The 21970-nt window shown below is 37.3% G+C and overlaps 2 protein-coding genes across 2 annotated transcripts in view; one reads left to right on the top strand and one right to left on the bottom strand.

The window, feature by feature from the left end:
* The window catches only part of Dach2 (dachshund family transcription factor 2), a 178430-nt gene extending 160635 nt beyond the window's left edge, over window positions 1-17795 (bottom strand). Inside the window, exon 1 of the mRNA XM_021234648.2 lies at window positions 17681-17795. Within this exon, the coding sequence (XP_021090307.1) occupies window positions 17681-17795 (115 nt within the window). The remainder of the gene's footprint in view (window positions 1-17680) is intronic.
* Window positions 17796-20812: 3017 nt separating this feature from the next.
* LOC121140007 (ubiquitin-conjugating enzyme E2 2-like) lies at window positions 20813-21653 on the top strand. Its single transcript, XM_040744352.1, has 2 exons — window positions 20813-21003; window positions 21102-21653. Exon 2 carries the CDS (start codon window positions 21150-21152, stop codon window positions 21600-21602), a length of 453 nt encoding a protein of 150 aa, XP_040600286.1. The 5' UTR covers window positions 20813-21003; window positions 21102-21149; the 3' UTR covers window positions 21603-21653.
* Window positions 21654-21970: the final 317 nt, after the last annotated feature.

Here is a 21970-nt window from a genome sequence, read left to right as displayed (position 1 = left end):
TCCACCTCTGACCTCTGACCTCTGCCCTGAGTGTGGGCAGAAGTGGTGGCTGAGCTCTCTCAGCAGGCTCCTGGTTGCTTGGTAATCCTTCAGGGTAGGGAGTCCACCTGGCTGCAGTCCCCAAGCCAGGGGATCCCAGAGAGGGCAAGCATGCTCACCTCTGCCCTCTGCCCTGGGTTTGGGTGGAAGTGGAGCAGCTCTCTCTGTAGGCTCCTTCAGAATAATTCTTGTGTGGTGACAATCTCAAGATTTTGCTTGGAAATATAGGTGCATTACATTTTATAAAATTTAATAAATACCATTTTCAGGAAGTGTTGCAACTATGGAAAACAATCAAATAATCTTAAAACAAGCAAAACTTTGGTTTGATTCTGCTTTTCAGTGCTCTGTTCTCTTGTTGCTTAAGCTTTTCCCAAGGACCTCTCTTCTCACCAGCATTAGTCCTCATATGCATTCTGTAACACCGAGATGTAAACATGTAATAAGTCTGACATTTATAACACCCTGTGGATTGTTGAAATTAACTTTGTAATGTGTGATAAACTTATTCAAAGGAAGTTGGGAATGACATAAACAGTGAAATTTCCTACAGTCCATGAAATCACCATACACATAAGGCAGCTCGGTGGAAATGGATTACTATATCAAATTCTAGTAAAAAAAAGATGATGTTTGAGAATCAGTATCGAATCAAATACCCTCAGCATTTAAAAAGCCCAAACTCCAATACACCAATGGAATACATGTTTCCTACAACAAGTGCCACACTATGTCTTTAAGATTAATTTTTCAGAGGAAGAGGCAGCGGCCTTAATAGATGCTCCTACAAGATTAGCCAATGATATTCCCATTAAACTACTGATTTCTTTACTAGTATACTAGGAATATTCTTCCTTTTCAATTTACATCTTACTGCATAAGTACTTACTAATAGAGGTGGAGCAGAAATCACCAAGTGTGCAATAAATTAAAACTCAGATTGAGATATGGAAAAAGATGTGTAATAATTATCCTTGTATTGTTATATAGCATGTCATACAGATAAACTATATAGTATGTATATATATATAATATACATATGTGTGTATGTATTTAGTGAAAATTAATTAAAGTGTGTGTTAGTTATTAATGATTAAGAGTCAGGCCTCATTCTTCTAGGTAGGCCAAGAGACAATTATCCTAACAAGATACAGTAACTCCTTTGAAAACTTTTCCTGAATTGAGTTCAGTGAAAAAATTTCCTCCATGTGTCTCTATTCATACTATTTCTTTAGAAAAAGCTGTCATAAGTTCTACCTCTCAAACTTTGTGGTCAAATATGCATACTTTGTTATAGCTAGTGTTTCCTTTCTACCATTCTGTTCTCTCTAAACAATCTTACTCCTCCTATCCCTTTTTGATGTCAGTTAGGGGTCAGAAGGTCAGACTAACTTTAAGCGACTTTTATCTATAAACTATTGATTTTGAAGCCAATACTTCTATGATTAATCCTTTTATGGGTTATTTAATCAGTTTATGGATACACTGAAAGCTTTATAAAAGTCAGAGGTCACATCTCTTCTCCTTAAATCAATTCAGTTACCACATTTCAGTTCTTAAGCTTTTTTTTTTACAGTCACAAGCTTTGTGCTTCTTAATATTACTAGGAGCACTAAAGTTTTTGTTACATAATAAGATTAATTTACACCTATAAAAAGCCAACTATAATGTTAAATTACCACAAAATTTGCACAGCCAAATTCATAGAGTATAGAACATGCAGGAAATGCATGATGGATCTAAATCTTTAAAACAGTCTATGAATATATAACCCACAAAATCAATTAACAAACATTAAAATGTTATGTCATACCACTTCAAAGAAACTATTTGGTATTTCCTCAGTGTGAGACATAAAGTTACTGTGTAGCTCACAGATTCTGGGTATATAGCTAAGAGAAATAAATACATATGCTCCACATAAGACCATGTGCATGCACATAAATGTTAGTAGCAGAATTATTGACAATAGCCATGCTAAGTGTGGTACTTTTATATAGTAGACTATTGCGTAAGACAGGAAAAGGCAAAAATTAAGATTTGGTACTTATTATAATAGAGATGAGTAATAAAAAACATTATTTCAATGAAAGGAAACATGCAATAGGTATCACATGTTAGATGATTTCATATACACAAAATATAGAGAATAAGAAAATGTGCCAGTAAATACAATGCAATACTTAGGGACATTAATTCTTTCTATAGGCTGAAGGGTGGAGGAAATGGCTAAGTCTTGTCTTAATGGATATAAACTTGACAAAATATATTTGTAAGTAAATCATAACAAATGTCTAATTCTGTAAACATACTAAAAGCACAGACTTTAATTATCAAAGAACATGAATTTATTCTATATGAAATATACCTTAGTAAAGTTCATAAAATTCTTCCCCTTTTGCCCACCTGCCCCCAACTCATCCCCATCCACTCCTCAGAAAGGGAAAGGCTTCCTATGGAGAATCAACAAATACTGGAACATTCTCTTGAGGCATGACCAAGCCACCCCCTCCTCACACACACCAAGGTTGAGTAAGGCATCCCACGATATGGAATGGGCTTCAAAAAACCAAATTCTGCACAATTAAACATGTAATTATAGTGTTACCCGAAAATGCAGACACATTAACAACACAACCATTTAGTTATTGAAAACAAAGCCTCGGTATGTAATTATCAAAAATAGTATAACATTTCCATGAGTAGCACACAAAACAAAACAAAAAGGAAAGAACATGGAAAAGAGATTTATAGGCAAGAGGGGAAATTAACAGGTTTGGGTGGGTGATAAAAGTGCAAAGATATGAGACTAATCAGAATGCATAACATAGATCTAAGAAATTGACCACCACACATGGGCAGAACCAATCAGCCTTAGTGGGTTATAAAAATGAAGATGAAGTAGGGAGGAAAATGGAAGATAGGGGTGGTAGGATCTGGATAGAGGAAGTGTGTATGGATATGACTAAGATACACTATAATTATCAAAATAAAACAAATAAGTTAATAAAAACTCATTAACTGAATTTTGGCTTGATGCTACATCAAAACTTTCAATGTTTTTTGAAATTGCTCTTAACATTTTCCTACTATTTGGTACTACCATATTTTAAGTAAAGCAAAGTTCTTAGCATTGCCAGATCTAAAAGCAAAATTGTAGTTACCTCTGAAAACACTGAAAGTGCTCTCTCTTCTTCACTAACAAATATTCACCCAAAATGAATTTCTTTATGTGGAAACAAATAAGCAGAACCATCTCAGTAGTGTACAAATTGAATTTGTAATTATTAAGTTGTAAAAGTATATATACACTAGAAAATCGTGTTTAAATAAATATTTAAAGATTTACTAATGGGAAGCATTCCATTTGGCTACTGTTATATGTATATATATATATATATATATTTCTGTATTTGAATTTACAAAAAATTTCTCAGTCAAAAGAAGTTGTCATGAGTACTCTTAGTACATCAGTTCTGATTCTCCTTTTCCACAGTCTATCTCTTCACATGCTCATTTCTCTTTCTCCAGTGTGTGAAATTCTTAAAACAAATTTAAAATATTACAAAAATGAATACGATTTTCTTTTTATTGTGTATTGATTTTATTTATTTTTTTCATTTATTTTACATACCAACCTCACTTTCCCCTTCCTTCTCTCTCCCCAGCCCCATCGCCAAGGGCTTCCCATCTGCCCTCCAGCCCTTCCACTCCTCCTCTGTTGTCTCCATTCATAAGGGGAAGACCTCCCATGGGCTTGCACAAAGCAGGGCACATCAAGTTGAGGCAGGACCAAGGTCCTCCCATGGAATTAAACAAAGCAGGGCACAGCAAGTAACAAAAAATTACTTTTATAGTTATGTCCAGTGCCAACTTATTGGTGTTTCTGAAATTATAAAACGACCTGGTACTTACTATAAACTTTATTTATGAAAACAATGTGCAATTAAAATCAATATGATACCTGGATTGGAATAACATCCTTATGAGTTTTATACAAAGAATTAAAATTGTGCATTATTTGCCCCAGTTTAAGGAAGTATTGCTTAAACATATGATTATCATACTCAGCAAGTTAATTCCATTTCAGAAAGATGAATATAATGTTTTCTCTAATTTGTGATTCCTACCTACATTTCATATAAACATATTAACACACACACACACACACACACACACACACACACACCATGTAAGTAATAGTGAAACCATCTAAATAAATGAACAGAACTAATGGGAAGAAAGGAAACCAAAGGAAGACTTGGAGAAAATCTTTCAGTATATTGAATACTTGAATGAATATATCCATTGGAAACACAGTTCTATCTAAAAGGAATATGCACAATTTTAAAAAGAGCTATTCCTTAACGTTTTGCTCAAATGGCCTTTTTCATTTTTTTAAAATGTTGTTTGAAAGGCTAGCACAGCATCCTGGAAGACACTAGAAACTCAATTTCCAAATGCCTTGAGGAGAATAACAAAGTTGGTAAAACTCAGCCTGGTTTACTAAAGATCAAGTCCTGTCTGACCAATCTAATCTCCCTTCTGTGACAGAATGACAGCTTGAGAAATAGAAGAGCACATTACATGCAATTTATGTTGACTTTATCAAGGTTTTTAGACCAGTCTAAACAATTGACTCATCAATAAACTAAAAATCAAGGCAGGTCACATACCTATGGAGGGTTCACAAAAAGAAAAAAAAAGGTGCATTCAAAGGTAATCACAATGGATCAATGTTTATTTGGGGCTATGATGAAAACAAAGACTTTCTGATATATCCAGAGCAGGAAAAATGTTTCTGTCAGTGTCCTGAACATTTAGAGGCATATTTCAATCAGGCAAAATAAACATAAACATAGTATCTTGTAAGAAATGAGTGATAAAGACTACCAGAACATCAGATTCAGCACAGTGTTCAAAGACTAACTAAAAGCAAGAGAACTACAAAGGGATCACTGATGCTAAAAAAAAAAACAAAAGTGAAAATTAAAGTTTACACTTAATATGATATCCACTAAATGCTGCATGTTAACTAAAGCAGAGATAGTAACAATCCTCAAGATCACAGAACAAAACTTTATTAGAACTATATACATAAAGTTAAAAATGCAGGCACACTTAAGACATAAAATGCAAAAACTCAGAGAATATTCAAATGTGATTCTTCTTTCCCTTAAAAGTGGAGTTTTGTATTTTTCAATAATATTCATTCAGTAACAAAAGAATAACAATCAATTAGGAAGAAATTGTGGAAAGACTAAAGATTGGGGAAAATGTAAAGAAAGATGACATTAATGTAAATTAATCAGTCTGATTAAAAAGGTGAAACTTAGAATTTGCAAATCAAAGCTACTTTGAGATTCAAACTTACATCTGTCATAATGGCTAAGGTCAGTAATACAAGTGACAGCCCACGCTGGTGAGGATGTGTAACAAGGGGAACACTTCCCCATTGTTGATGGGAATGCAAACATGTACAGCCATTATGGAAATCAATATGGTGATTTCTCATAAAACTGGTAATTGATCTACCTCAAGACACAGCTATACTACTCTTGGGCATATACCCTATGAACACTACATCCTACCACAAGGACACTTGTTTAACTATATTCAAAATAGCATTATTAATAATAACCAGAAACTGGAAACAACCTAGATACCTCTCAACCAGAGAATGGATAAAGAAAATATGATACTTTTACACAATAAATTATTACTCAGTTAAAAATATTAACACTGTGAAACTTGCAGGCAAATGAATGGAAGTATAAAAAAATCATCATTCATAAGCAGCCTGGACCCAGAAAAAAACATGGTATATACTCAGTTATAAGTGGATATTAGCTATTAAGTAAAAGATAATCATTCTATAATCCACAGATGCAAAGACATAGAGGGTTCTAGGTGGACGCACATGGATCTCCCTGGGAAGGGAAAACAGAAGAGATTATGCAAGTAGACTGGGGGTAGGTGGGGATTGGAACAGGAAGGATCAGGTAAGGATTGAGGCATGGAAAGAGAGACAGTGCTGGGAGAGAACTGAAATTGAGTGGCATTTGGGGTGAGCAAGTTGGAAATATAATGTAATAGAAACTTCCTGGAACTTGTAGTAGTGACCCTAGTGAGGATTCCTAATAATGCAGGATACAGAATCTGAACTGGCCATCTTCTGTAACCAGGAAAGGAATCCAGTTTTAGATTAGGATGCCAACCCAGCCACAAATCTTTTGACACACAACCTGCCCTGCCTGCAAGATGTGCTGGGGGAATGGTGGCTCAGTGCTTGTGAGAGTGGCCAGCCAATGACTGCTCTAACTTGAGGTCCACACCACAAGAAGGAGCTCATGGCAGACACTGTCTGGATGGTCAAGATCTGGAGCTAGACAGCCCAGGGATTTAGAGTAGAAGCAAACACGACTGACAAAAAAGTCATTAAATGATTCTGCTATACCCATAGATACATGCCTAGCCCAGTTGTTACCAAACCGGCTTTCTCTGTCCATTGGGTGGAGCTGCAGGTACTCCACAGATTAGGGAAGGGAAATGTATAGGAGCCAGAGTGGTCTAGAACACGAGGAAAACACAGGTCCTAGGGCTCATAGGGGCTCACAGAGACTGAAGGGGCAATCACTGAGGAGCTTGCATGGTTCTGTGATAGTTCCTCTGAAATATATTATGGTTGTTTAGTTCAGGGGTTTTGTGGGAAGCCTAACAGTGGTTATAGTGGTATCTCTGACTCTTTTGCCTGCTCTTGGGATTCTTTATCTCCCATTGGGTTGCCTTGTCCAGCATTGATATGTAGGTTTGTACCTAGTATCATTGCACCTTGTTTTGCCCAGTTCAGTAGATATCTGAAAGAGGCCTGATATTTTCTGAAGGGAAACAGGAACAGTCAGTCTTGGAGAGTGTACATGGTGGGGACAACTAGGAGGAGTGAGGGAAGGGGACACTACAATGGGAATGTATCATATGAGAGAATACATTAAAAGAAAAAAGGAAAAGATAACATTTATAAAAATTAACCTTAACACTTATACAGAAAAGAAGTCCTGATTCTCTATTGAGGTGTAAAGAATAGACATAATATTACATTTGTACATGGGTGGGTGAGTAGTATCTTATTCTCTACATCCATGATTTCACTATCTCTGGGTAGTTGACTGGGTTCACAGTATCAGGCATGAATTCCCTCTAACAAAGAAGATAATGTAGCTCTTTTTAAAACTTCTTTATTACTTTAATTTTAAATAGCTTGCTTCACATGTCAATCCCAGTTCCCTCTCCCTCCCATCTTCCCACAGCCCCCACCATCCCCCCAAGCCTCCCACCCTATCCCCACTTCCTTCCACATAGGGGACATCCAGAGTCTGTCACTTCACTAAGGGCAGGGTCCAGGCACTCCCCTAAGAGTCCAGGCTAAGAGAGCATCCCTCTTTGTGTTATTGACACGCAAAGTCCATTTGTTTGCCAGGGATAAACACTCATCTACTGCCCAGGGCCCTGTAGGTTGCCCAGGCCTCCTCACTGACTCTCACACTCAGGGGGTCTGGATCAGTCCCATGCTGGCCTCCCAGCTGTCGGTCTGGGGTCCAATAGCTCCCACTTGTTCAGGTCAGCTGTCTCTGCTGGTTTTGCCAGCTCATTCTTTGCCAATTTGCTCATGGCTCTTCTCTCTCTGTCACTGGGTTCCATGGGTTCAGTTCAGTGTTTACCTGTGGGTGTTTGCCTCTGCTTCCATCAGTCACTGGATGAACGTTCTAGGATGGCATATAGGGTAGATATCAAGTTCATTATCAGGAATGGGCATTTAAGGTGGTCTCTCCACTATTGCTTAGCTTGCCAGTTGGTGTCATCCCTTAGATCACTAGAGGTCTCACTGGTGCCAGATCTCTCTTCTAACCTATGACTCCCTCTATTATGTTATTTCTCATCCTGTTCTCCCCCTATTCTACTGCCCACTCAACCTTCCTGTTCCCCTATAACCTACTCTCTCTTCCTCTTCTCCCCCTCTGTTCTTCCCAGCTCCCACCCCCCCCCACCTCTCGCCATGTTCCCAATCTGTTCAGGAGATCTTGCCTTATTCCTCTTCTCTTGGGTACCATGCATATCCCTTCTAGAACCTAAGAGAGATAAATATAGATCTTACCACCCATCAAAAAATTTCCTTTTACAAAAGATTGAAATTGTTACAGAGATACATCACTAGTCAAAATGAAGAGAATAACTCCAATTGAATCCTATATTACATAGCCATGACCCCTACAACTAATGTTTAGGGAACTTCAAGGAATAGGGCTCAGTAAAATTGAAAGCTAGACTAGGGCACCTAGAGGTAGAAAATGTTTTACATGACAGGAGTTATACCTTTAAAATATTAGCAATATGGCTGTCAAAAGAACTTCATAATAATGTCAGCTTATATTCCAATGTGGATGGAGGAAATTTCACAAGACACAAACACTCCTATAGACAGAGCTATAGTCAATAATCTGCTATTAAAAAAGGTTATACCAGTTCTCCCTGAACAAAATTACTGATAAGTTAGCCAAACAAGTGGCCAGTCTTAAACACACACAGACAAACACACAGACACAAACTCAGAGATGCACATGGGCAAAACAATAAATGGACATGTAGGGTGTATATGTTTAACAATACTTAGTGAAAAACAGTCATAAAATTGAGAAGGAATGTGGACTAAGGAGGAGAAGGAGATGGGGGATGGAGAGGGAGAAATAAATTCGCAAAATTAAAACATTAAATTAAAAAAGAATGTACACTATAACTCTTCCCAGTAGTAAGAAATGCCAGCTTGCATTGCTTTTAAGGTACTATCAGCCTACAGGAAATGTGTATAAAGCGGGAAAGATTATAATTGCCTGAGAAAATCCTTCCAGAAATAGGTGTTTGGTATTGTGATCAATTGAAAACAAGCAGGCTTCACCTGAACCTCTAGATACCCTTTTCTCATATCTAATGAAATGTTTGGAAAGCTTAAGAAAGAACACAATCATGGGAGTTTCTAACTGAACATAGCATGTTAATCAGTTCTACATTCTTCATTTTGTCTACTAAAACCTATGTTTTCTGAGAAGCAAAACTTTCAACATCTGCCCCACAGAAACTAAACCAGTACAAGAATCAGAAGAAACAGGGACTTGGAGGATAAAGATTTACGTGTTCATCAACTTAGATTCTCCAGAGGAAATCATAAGTACACAGATCCTCCCACAAAAAGCATCAGAGTTAAAAATACGCAGCATATTTTACTAGTAAATAGAAACACATCAAAGATTTTGTTATAGTCATTAAAGAAGACCTACTGCTGTATAACTACAATTCTTATTTGATAACTACAATTATAATCACTCAGGCATCTATTTCCCACAAACTCTCCACAGCTAAAACCTTTAATGATTAATTACAAAGCTCCAGGAGCAATAATACACAGACTAATTTCCTTTTAAAAAAGACAGAATTTCTCATTTGGAGCCAATGAAACACAAACAGATTGTTATTTATGCTGAAATCTTGATGCCGAATCATGTTGCTGCCATTAAGGAATCTATTAAATACAATGAAATTGAGAAATTACCTACCTGTCTGCACAAGTGAAAACATATACATGCCTTAAGAATTTTCAAGCATTAACTGAAATGAAATAATAATGTATGTATGTTAGAACTTCTAGAATGTCAATGTTCTTTTTCCCACAGTCATTCAAACCTCTCAAGTAAATATAGGCTGTCTATATTTTTATATCAATGTTCTATATATATATTTGATGAGTCAAAACTTTTAGAAATTTCTTAAGGTTGTGGAGTATGGACTCTGATACTACCTAAGTGGTCTGTATGAAGAGAAAAATTCAGAATGGGTGACCAAATTCAGAATGAGTGACCTAATTCTCTCTAGGAAAATGCTAATTTTCTGTATAATATTCCACATTTGAATGTGGACAAGATTATAATTCAAAAGCATATTTTGAGAAAATTTATTATAATTAAATATTATGCAGAAGTTCCACAATCAAATGATGATTATCATTGATATGAGGAGGTTACAAAGTTGAAAGTATCAGCAAAGAATATTAGTCAGTCTGGATCACTGCATGTAGAAGAATGCAAATATATCCATACTTATCAAGCTGCCCAAAATTCAACTCCAAATGGTTCAAAAGCCTCCACAGAAATCTAGACACACTGAATCTGACAGAAGAAAATGTGGGGAAAAGCCTTGAACACAATGGTATAGGAGACTACTTCCTAAACAGAACACCAGTATCGCAGGCCCTAAGATTAACAATTAAAAAATGGGACCCCTGAAACAGATTATTTTGTAAGACAAAGGAAACCATAATTTGGACAAAGTAACACACTAAAGGAGGGAAAAATATTTTTTACCAACCACTCATCTTATATTTTTGGTTGTGAGCCTGGCCTGTAACGGCTGAGCTATCCCTCCAGCCCTACCACTCATCTGATAGAGGAATAATATCTAAAATATAAAACGAACTACATAAACAGAATACCAAGAACACAAAGAATCCTATTTAAAAAGGGGGTGCAGATCTCAACAGAGAAATCTCAAAAGAGAAACACAGACAGCTCAGAAACACCCAAATAAGTGTTCAACATCCTTAGTCATCAGAGAAATGCAAATCAAAACTTGGAGATTTCATCTTTTTCTTGCAAGAATGGCTAAGATCAATAAAACAAGTGAAACCTAATGCTGACTAGGCTTCTTATTGGTGGCCTTTGCTGTAAAGAAACATTTTAGTTTTGGGAGGTCCTGCTTATTCTTTGGTCTTAATACCTGAGTATTACAGCTCTTATCAGAACATAATTTCCTGTGCCAATGAGTTCTCCCTTCTTTTTCCTTTTTCAGACTCAGGGGACCAGGTCATATTTTGAGGTCTTTGATCCTTGGTTATGAAATGGAAATAACTGATGAATGGAAAATGAAAACATGATGTACTTATGGAGTTGAATATTATTCAGCTACTAAGCAAAATGAAATGTCCAGACAAATAGGCTTTAAACAGTCATTTTGAGTAGGGTAACCCAGTCCCAGAAAGACAAACATCATTTTTCTATCATCTGTGGATATTAGGTTTGATCTTCTTATATGTGTGGTTTGTTTAGACTATCCATAAACATAAAAGAATTACTAAGGGGCCATGGGGAGGAGCATTTCAAGGGAGGAAAAATACAATGCACAGGGGAATAATAAGAGCAAGTAGAGTTAAGCTGAGTTGGGGGAATATAGAGAAGGACAAAAGAGGGAATATGGGGTGGGGGGATGAATAACACAAAGACCTATCAAAAAGCACATATGGTAAACAATGAGTTAAAATGCTTCCAAATATATAGATAGAGATAAATATATACATATACATAAAGAGTTAATGGAGTTATTCTATCAAAGGGCAGCAATGACTACTAGACAATCACAAAACGTGACGAAAGCAGGCTGGTTCAAACCTAGATGCTTCATTCCTACTTGGTCTCTTTTGTAATACTGGAAGATACTATACAACTACTGAAATATTTATATCCAGTAGTGAACCCTGTGAGTTATAATAATGACTGACTTGGCAAGACACACCTACAGGTACAATAGTAGCATTAACATCATGAGAGTAACCAACAACAAAGGTTTTTGATTTAATTACCTATACCTGGCACAATTTTCAGTCCAAGAACTTAAGGTTAGGCAAGTTATATGCTGGAGGAAATAACACACTACTGTTATTCTGATAAATGAATATACTATTCTGACTGACTATAAATATTTATCATAATACTTATAGACAAATGCCTCTTATCCCTAATCAAGAAATTTCAATTTGCAGTGGCTAGTAACAGAGGTTGTTGGAGCAGGTATGGTCCCATAGACTCATATATTAGAATACTTGATCCCAACTTGGAGGATCTGTTTGAGAAGGATTAGGAGGTGTGTCTTTGTTGGAGGAGGTATGTCACTGGTGACTTGTATTGCTATTGAAAGATTCACTCAATTCCCAGTGTGTTCTCTTGGCCTACTATTTGTAGATCAAGATGTGATATCTCAGCTGCTCCTGCTGTCATATATTTGTTCAAGTTTCATAGAGTCTAAACCTCTGAAGCCATAAACACAATTAAATGGTTCATTTATTAGTTGTGTTGGCAATGGTGCTTTCTTACAGCCATAAAAAAATCAACAGAGACAGTGATTAACAAAGAGACCATAGTTGGCCAAGTTAAGAGATTAAGATACTTCTAAGAGATTCAATGTGGCTGGATTTCTGTTGAGGTCTTTGATACATTTGGACTTAATTTTCATGCATGGTGATAGATATGGATCTATCTTCAGTCTTCTACATGCTAGCATCCAGTTATGGAAGCACCATTTTTGAAGATGCTTTCTTTCTTTCAAGTGAGAGGTACCCTTGAATGAATTGGTACAGGAGCCCACTTCCTAAACATAACACCAGTAGCACAGACACTGATATCTACAATTAATAAATGCGACCTCCTGAAACTGAGAAGCTTTTGTAAGGCAAAGGACACAGTGATCAAGACAAAACAACAGCCCACAGAATAGGAAAAGATATTCACTAACCCTGCATCTGACAGAGGGCTGATTTCCAAAATATATAAAGAACGCAAGAAGCTAGTCACCAAAACACCAAAGAATCCAATTAAAAAGTGGGGTACAGAACTAAATAGATAATTCTCAATAGAGGAATCCAAAATGGCTGAAAGACAATTAAGAAAGTGTTCAACATGCAAAGCCATCAAGGAAATGCAAATCAAAAAAACTCTGAGATACCATCTTGCTCCTGTCAGATGGCTAAAATCAAAAACACCAATGACAATTTGTGCTGGAGAGGATGTGGAGAAAGGGGAACATGCCTCCATTGCTGATGGGAGGGCAAACTCTTAGAGCCATTTTGGAAATAAGTATGGTGGCTCCTCAGGAAAATGGGAATCAGTCTTCCTCAAGATTCAGCAATTCCACTCTTAGGAATAACCCAAAAGATGCACATCTGTACAACAAGGACATCTGTTCAACTATGTTCATAGCAGCATTATTTGTAATAGCCAGAACCTGGAAGCAACCTAGATGTCCCTCACCTGAAAATGGGTAAAGAAAACTTGTTATATTTACACAATTGAGTACTACTCAGCGGGAAAAAAATGGGATTTTTAAATTCCCAGGCAAATGGGTGGAACTAGAGTAATCCACCCTGAGCGACATAGATCAGTCAGAAAAAGACAAGCATGGATATTAGACATAGAGCAAAGTATTACCAGCTTTCAATCCACACCACCAGAGAAGCTAAGAAACAAAGAGGACCCTAAGAAAGACATACATGATCTCTCCTGGAGAAGGACAAAGGGACAAGATCTCCTGAGCAAATTGGGAGCATGGGGAAGGAGAGAGTGAGTTAGGAGAAAGAGATGGGGAGAAGAGGAGGGGAGAGGATGACATGAGGAAGCAGGAAGATTGAGTCAGGGGAAGAAAAGAGGAGAGAAAGAAAAGAGATACCATAATACAGGGAGACATTATAGGTTTAAAGAGAAATATGGCACTAGAGAAACGTCCAGAGATCTACAGGGATGACCCCAACTAACAATCTAAGCAATATTCCAGAGGCTACCTTAAATGCCCTTCCCTGATAATGAGATTGATGACTACCTTATATGCCATCCTAGTAGCTGATTGAAGCAGAAGATACCCACAGCTAAACACTGAGCTGAACTCCTGGAATCCAGTTGCAGAGAGGGAGGAGTGATGAGCAAAGGGGTCAAGACCAGGCTGGAAAGACCCACAGAAACAACTGACCTGAACATGGGGTAGCTCATGGACCCCAGAGTGATAGCTGGGAAACCAGCATATGACTGTTCCAGACCCCCTGAAGGTGGATGTCAGTTAGGAGGCCTCATCAATCTGTAGGGCCTCTGGTAGCAGATCAGTATTTATCCTAGTGTACAAATGAAGTTTGGAAAATCATTCCACATAAAAGGATACTCTATCTTTCAGCGTAGACACACAGGGGAGGGCCTAGGCCCTGTTCCATATGATGTGACAGACTTTGAAGATTCCCCCATGGAAGACCTCACCCTCCCAGAGGAGCAGAAAGGGGATGGAATAGGTGATCTGTGGGAGGAGGGGAGGGAAAGGGAACTGGGATTGACATGTAAAACATGGTTGTTTCTAATTTAAAGAAAAGAAGTGATTAAGACACTACAGAATGATTACCCCTAAAATAATAAGTATGCCTCACCAACTCTCACAAGGCTCCAGGCTGAGTACAGAGTACAGGGAAGAAAGTGTGAGCACCAGAGACAGTGGATGACTACAAGGAAACATTTTGTGTAGGACATCTGCACAATGAACTTACAGTGGATGCAATAGCATGCACAATACCTTTAGAAGCTGAAGACAGACCAAACCACGGCATGCAGGGGAAAATTTAGCATACAGTTCCACCCCTAGCAGTAAAGCTATTGGCAATTGATAGCTGATGGGAAAGGGAGAGTCAGTCCCTGTTCAGTGTACCACACTTCAATGCAAGAAGACACATCTAAGAATATGTGGGCATCACAAATTGGTCATAATGAGTAAAAAAAAAGATGCAAATCTAGGTGGGCAGGAAAAGGAGGCTAGAACAGGAAACAGTTGGGTGAGGGAGGTAAATATTATGAAAACACATTATACGGCATCCTTAAAAAACAAAAAATGAAAATAACTCTGTGGTGAATGAATATGGCATTTTCTCCATCCTTCAGTACAGCTCTTACCCACATATGAATATGAGCTGTGGGCTCTGGGAACCAGTCATTTGTAAACGAGTATTCATGGAGATAGGGCATTCATTCTAACATATTTGAAACACCAATTTAAATGTTGCATTCTCATTGGAATATTTGTATGGTTTTCTCAAAACAAATATTTTCTTGGTTTTGTATTTTCATATAACTTTGTTTCTCCTGTTTGCTTACTGCCATCTACTTCAGATCAAAGTCACTTATACACCTATTTCCTTTTGTACACCTTAGGATTTTTATTTTCTCTTTTTAGAGAACAAAACATCATATATTGTCAATGGTCAGCCAATATAAAAACACTGTAACCTCAAGGAGTGAATTAAATAATGAGTGATACTTGTTTATTAAATGACTGTTAGGGGCTTCAAGTCATTAGAATTCCATGTAACAAAACACAAAATGACTATCATCTTACTACATAATTCTCACTTTTATGCCACCATATAAATGAAAATTCAAGTATATTCCTCACTGATAAATCATAACCTACATAACTGAATATTATTACTGAATTGAATGTATTTTGCTTGTCTGATAATATACAGTACCTACCATGTAAATAAATGCTTAATTATTCTCTAAAACTAAACTTACCTTTAGGTTATACATTCAATTTCCCAGTTCTATTTAAACCATGAACATTCAGGAAGACCATGCCTATAACTAGTAATTAGGCCATAAATTTTGCTAACTCTACTCTCCTTTGCCATGACTGTGTACTTCCTTTTCTTCTTGGAAGGCACTAATATAAACTAAAGTTGGAAAATGAGAAATCTACCCCAGTCTTTGATCTCATTTCCAGTCCTGAGTTAGGAAACTAAAGACATCAAAGACCTATTGGTGTCTCAGAAGAAGAGAATATGTCACTTAAAATTCTTAAAATAAATTTACATTTGTAATGCAAACATTGAAAATTATAACTTATTATTTTGTAGTTTATCAATCACTTTAATTACACAGGCCAGGAAAAACTCAGAAACTTCAGTATACTAATAGCATTATATAGATTCAAGTTGACTCTCCATCACTACACAGGGTGCAGAGCATGCTTCGCTACATCAAAATGAGGAAATTGTATTGTAAATGCTACATGGTCAAAAACAGGAACTACTGTTTTCATTTCATAGTATTAATATAACATCAAATACAGAAGGAAATATTTGTTTCACAGCAATGTACATATTAAGACACAGAAGATTATATCTAGAAAGCAAAATCATTATCTGGTTAGCACTGAGAATTGAGGCACTGTTACATTACTCAAAATATTTTGAGATTCTTTGTGAGAAAGAAGTTTATAGAAAGTCTTGTTTTAAAATTAGTATCCTGAAATATACATGATGTAGCATGTTCGGGTGAAGCACATAATAAATTTATTGTTTCAAATTATTCCTTTATAAAGGACTATTTTCTTAAGCTGGTAAGATTTAAGGCTGAATTTCAGCTTGAGCTCATGGGTTCTGGGACACAGAAGCTAATAGTTCTCTCCTTGTATCCTTGTTTTAATATTTTTAGTCCACTAGTTAGATCAAAACAAAGGTTTTTTATATAATATAGTATAGATGACTAGACAGAATCCTAAAAAGATCAACCCTTTGGACTGGGTCAAATATAGGATCAACCCTTAAGGCTCAATTTCGATAGATTTATGATTTGGACAAAGTAAACTACTCTGTACCTCTATTTCTTTATTAGCAAACTACAAATATTGAACAATCTTCTCAATGTATTTTGGTAGGAATTACATGGCCCAGCAGTGCAGATTTTAAGAATGAATAAAATAAGAATTTTCTATTTATTTCCTGTTAAACTGCACCAATGTTATATAGAAGGAAAATACCACTTGCTGAAAGAAGCTCTCAGACTATAATTCACCAGGAACAATGCAAGTTTACATAAGAGAAGTCAGAGTCATTTTACATACTACATTAATTAAATATTTTCCACTTCCCTCCAAAATATAGTCATAATATTATTTTTACTTCTGGGAGCCTAGAAGTAAAGAGATAAACCTACTCATCTACTTGCTGTATTATTTTGAGTATAATTGTAGAGTAAACTTTGGAGCTGTAGTTCCTGAAACCATCATGCTTGTGTCAGTTATTATTTTTCTCTAAAATTCAATCTTAGTCATTAATTTATTCATCTGTGTATCCACATATGCTAACAGTTACAACCACATACTTCCGAAATGTCAGAAGACTATCATATGACAAAGGTCAAGATACAGTTATCACAGGCTAAAGGAAAAAAAGCAAACAATATGTGATGAAAGGACATATTACTGTACAAGCATCTTTCTTTCTCTTCTGCCTTCCCTTCTTTGACAACTCCCTGTTGTACTGCTTTTAAACAAAGGCATAGTGAATGATGCTCTGAGTCCACCAGAACCACCAGTCAGCTAACCAGGTGGTTTTACAATTGAAAACAATGGCCCAATGAACCTGGAATACCTGCTGTGCCTTTTATTTTGAGAATCATGGAGTAAGAAGTAGAACTGAATTCCATCACAGAAAAACAGTGAAAAGATGGCAGGCATGATGGATAGATAAAAAGAATTGTGTCCATTTAAGGTCATCCTGGGCTATGTAGGGAAAACTTATGTTACAAATAAAAACAGATTTCTAAATGCTTCTAAAAGGGTATTCTGGATTTATAACCTGCAATCGTTTTCGAGTTTGCCTGTACATGCTACAAATAAGTCAAAGACTCTTTCCAAACTATTTCGAATACAATATTCGTGGCTCATTTTACCCCTCTCTTCCATCCTATAATAAAACTGTAGGTGTAGCTTTTTGAGAAAGGCTGAAGGCACTCACCGGTGTTAGAATTAAGGTCATCTGGCTCTGACTCAGTCCCATTTTGGCTTCCATTTCCCTGAAGAGTATTCATTGCCATAAGCTTCATCTTCTGGAGCTTCATTGCCTCAGCCATTGCTGCAGCTGTTATACCTAAACCAGAACCATCAATTTCAAAATGGTAATAATTTCTGAATGACAGTAATCTATGCATAGTTATTTAACAAGAATATGCTGTGTGGTACAGGCAGAAACGTAATTCACATGTGAGCATTGAAATAATGAACATTTGGAAAATATATTTTTAACTTCATAAGGACTTCTTATAATAAATAGTATGAAAATGGATTTGAAAGGGATTAGAATATAGGACTGATCTGCCATTAAGAAGAGAAAAACCAATAAGTAGGCGGTTAAAGATAGCAATTGTTTATTTTATTGATTTTAAGTAAAATATTATTAACTGCAAGAAGAGAAAAATAATCCAAGACTTAAAATGTATGTGTCTAAAAATGAACTTAAGAATATTTGTGAACCTTGTGGTAGACTGAGTCCCATTTTCCTGAGGAACCACCATACTGACTTCCAAAGTGGTTGTGCAAATTGGCACTCCTACCAGCAATGGAGGAGTGTTCCACTCTCTCCACATCCTCTCCAGCATAAACTGTTATTGGTGCTTTGATTTTAGCCATTCTGACAGGAGTAAGATGATATCTCAGAGTTGTTTTGATTTGCATTTCCATGAAGGCTAAAGATGTTGAGCACTTTTTAAAGTGACAATCAGTCATTTTAGACTCCTCTATTGAAAATTCTCTAGTTAGTTCTCTACCCCAAGTTTTAATTAGATCCTTTGGTGTTTTGGGAACTTGCTTCTTGAGGTCTTTGTAAATTTTGGAGAGCATCCCTTTGTCAGATGTGGGGTTAGAGAATATATTTTACTATTCTGTGGGCTGCCTTTTTATCTTGTTGACAATGTCCTTTGCATTAAAGAAGCTTCTCAGTCTCAGGAGGGCCCATTGATTAATTGTCGATCTCATTATCTGTGCTGCTGGTGTTATCTTCAGAAAGCAGTCTCCTGTACCAATTCATTCAAGGGTACCTCCCACTTTCTCTTCTAAGAGGTTCAGTGTGACTAGATTTATGTTGAGGTCTTTGATCCATTTGGACTTAAGTTTTGTGCATGGCGATAGACATGGATCTATCTGTAGTCTTCTATATGCCAACATCCAGTTATGCCAGCACTATTTGTTGAAGATGCTTTCTTTTTTCCACTGTATAATTTTAGCTTCATTGTCAAAAATCAGGTATTCATGGGTTAATATCAGGGTTTTCAATTCGATTCCATTTGTCAACCTGTCTATTTTTTGCCAATACCAAGGTGTTGTCAGGACTATAGCTCTATAATAGAGCTTGAAGTCAGGGATGGTGATGCCTCAAGAAGTTCCTTTACTATAACGGGTTGTTTTGGATATCCTGGATTTTTTGTTTGTCCATATAAAGTTTATTATTGTTCTGACACTGTTATGCATATATCCAAAAGATGTGCGTTCATACAACAAGTACATCTATCTGCTCAACTGTATTCATAGCAGCATTATTTATAATAGCTAGAAGCTGGAAGCAACCTAGATGCCCCTCAGCTGAAGAGTGGATAGAGAAAATGGGGTACATTTACACAATGGAATACTACTCAGCAGAAAAAAATGGAATCTTGAAATTTGAAGGCAAATGGATGGCACTAAAAGAAACAATCCTGAGTGAGGTAACCCAGCCACAACAAGACAAACATGGTATGTACTCACTTATATATGGATTTTAGACATGGATCAGGGGAGTCCCAGCCCACAATCCCACTGCCAGTGAGTCTGGGATGCAGGAAGCTCCCTAAGAGAGATATGCATGGCACTCCAGAAAAGGTGGAATGAGGCAAGATCTCCTGAGCTAATTGGGAGCATGGGGGAGGGGAGATGGAGCCAGGAAGAAGAGAGGGGGAGAAGAGGAACAGAGAGGAGGACATGGGGGAGCAGGAAGTTTGAGTTGGGGGAAGTAAAGTGGACAGCAGGTTGATAGATACTATAATTGAGGGAGTCTTTCTAGGTATGAGGGGAGATCTGGCACTCGTGAGATTTCCAGTGATCTACAAGGATGACAACACTGGCAAACTAAGCAATAGTGGAGAGAATACCTTAAATTCCACTCCCTGATAATGATTTTTACAACTATCTTATATACCATCCTAGAACCTCCATCCAGTGACAGATGGAAGCAGAGGCAGTCACCCACAGCTAAACACTGAACTGATTCCTCATTTCCAAATTGTCTTAGTTAATTATCAATGCCAATGTCCTTACGACTGAGAAGTAACTAGTTAAGGGTTTGGAATGCACTCTTCATAAGTACCAGTGGAAGGCAATCAGACAATTATGAGAATATTCCAGAATCAAAAAGAGTACATAGACAGATATGCCCTATGATAGACCCTTTACAGGAAGACTTTGTAAAAATTAAGAAATATTAATCATTCAATGATGTATAATTGAGATGCAGTGTTATATTATTAGTTATAACTATATTGGCATTAAATTCATTGCTTTCAAATGCTATCAAAAACATTACCTTATTTTTTCCCTCTCCCTTTGCTGTCAAAATTTCATTGAAACTTATGTTTCGAATTACAGAGTTCAATTTTTGTGGACTTTAATTTATATTAAAATTTATAAAAATATAACCAATAGTTACTTCATAAAGGATTATCTCAATGTTAAATTCCCCAAAGTTCTTTACACTAGAGAGTACCATCCTTAGAAAATATATAAAATTAAGGACTATAGTGTGTTCAACTTAAATATAAAAATTAAAAAGCCATTGTAATGAGTAAAGGGGAATTGATTGATTTATTCTGAATGTGTTGAAGACATTCACTGTGAATCTACTTATCAGCTCAACGAGGGAAAGCTGAGAGAAGCCCTGAGGCACAGCCAGCTTCACTCATTTTTACTTGCTTTGCTTAAGCTCCTCTAGCAAATTTTCTAAAGTTAACACCCATAAAGTGACTCTTTATTGACCATCCAAGCTCCACCCACATGACCCCACGTTGACCCCACTCTGACCCCACGTGTCTATCACACGTCATTTTGTTCTTTGTGACCTCACAGTGTACTCTGGAACAGCTATCCAGACATTCAAGTCTGTTCTCCCGCAATATCGCCAGCAGGAGGCCGCTGAGTGCTCCTGTTCTTGAATGCTCTGCGGAGTTGTGCCTCCTAGAGGTTGTTCTGCCGCCTGGCATCACAGCCTCCCAGCAACTCCACCGGATTTTCCAGATCCTGACCCAAAATCTTCAGGTAGAATTGAGGAGCTAAGGTCTCCAGCCCTTGGCTCTCTGCCTGCCTCTGAATTATGCCTTAATAATATCATCTTCTCATCTCTCTCTATACCCTAGGCTCAGCAGAGTCATCACAAGCTGCCACAGAAGATAGTTCAACCTACTATGGAGAAGATTGCACTTAACAGAATTCGGAAGGAGTTGTCTGCCATGAATCAAGATCCCCCGGCCCAGTGTTCTGCAGGGCCGGTAGCAGATGACCTGCTCCACTGGCAAGCAACTATAATGGGTCCAGAAGACAGCCCCTACCAGGGAGGAGTATTTTTCCTCTCAATCCACTTCCCATTCAATTACCCCTACCAGCCCCCCCAAATTTCTTTCATTACCCGAATCTTTCACCCCAACATAAGCAAAAAGGGGAGTATCTGCCTCGACATCTTGAATTCTAAGTGGTCACCGGCACTCACAATTTCCAATGTACTACTTTCTATTTGCTCTCTACTATGCGATCCAAACCCAGATGATCCTCTGGATCCTGAAATTGCGACGATTTACCACACAGATTTAGAGGAGTATAATAAATTAGCTCGGGAGTGGACCCAGAAATATGCCATGTAATTTCAACATGCAATTGCATGATCATAATAATAAACCTTGCGGTTTTCTTTATCTATTGTGTTTCATTTATTACTTTGATTGAAGTTATCCCTCTCCAGTCTTTTCTAGATAAACACTGTACAGTTTTCAGACTAGGGTAACTAGGAGTGGGGTTTGCAGGTGGAAGAGAAGAGGAAGTGAGTGGGATAAGGGCAGATGGGGAGTGAGAGTGGAAGGGCAAAAGGATTGGCTGTGTGGAGGTGAGAGAAGGGCAGATGGCGGGGAGATGGGGGTGAGAGTAAGGAGAGGGGAAGATGGGTGGCATGAGCAAGAGGTAGGGAGAGAGTGAGAAGGATGGATTGTGTGGCACAGAGAGGGTAGGGAAGAGG

The sequence above is a fragment of the Mesocricetus auratus genome, unplaced genomic scaffold (assembly GCF_017639785.1).
Source record: "Mesocricetus auratus isolate SY011 unplaced genomic scaffold, BCM_Maur_2.0 Super-Scaffold_100003, whole genome shotgun sequence".
NCBI lineage: Eukaryota > Metazoa > Chordata > Mammalia > Rodentia > Cricetidae > Mesocricetus > Mesocricetus auratus.
The sequence above is the reverse complement of the archived record's forward strand: the minus strand, read 5'-3'. Positions and strand labels throughout refer to the sequence as shown.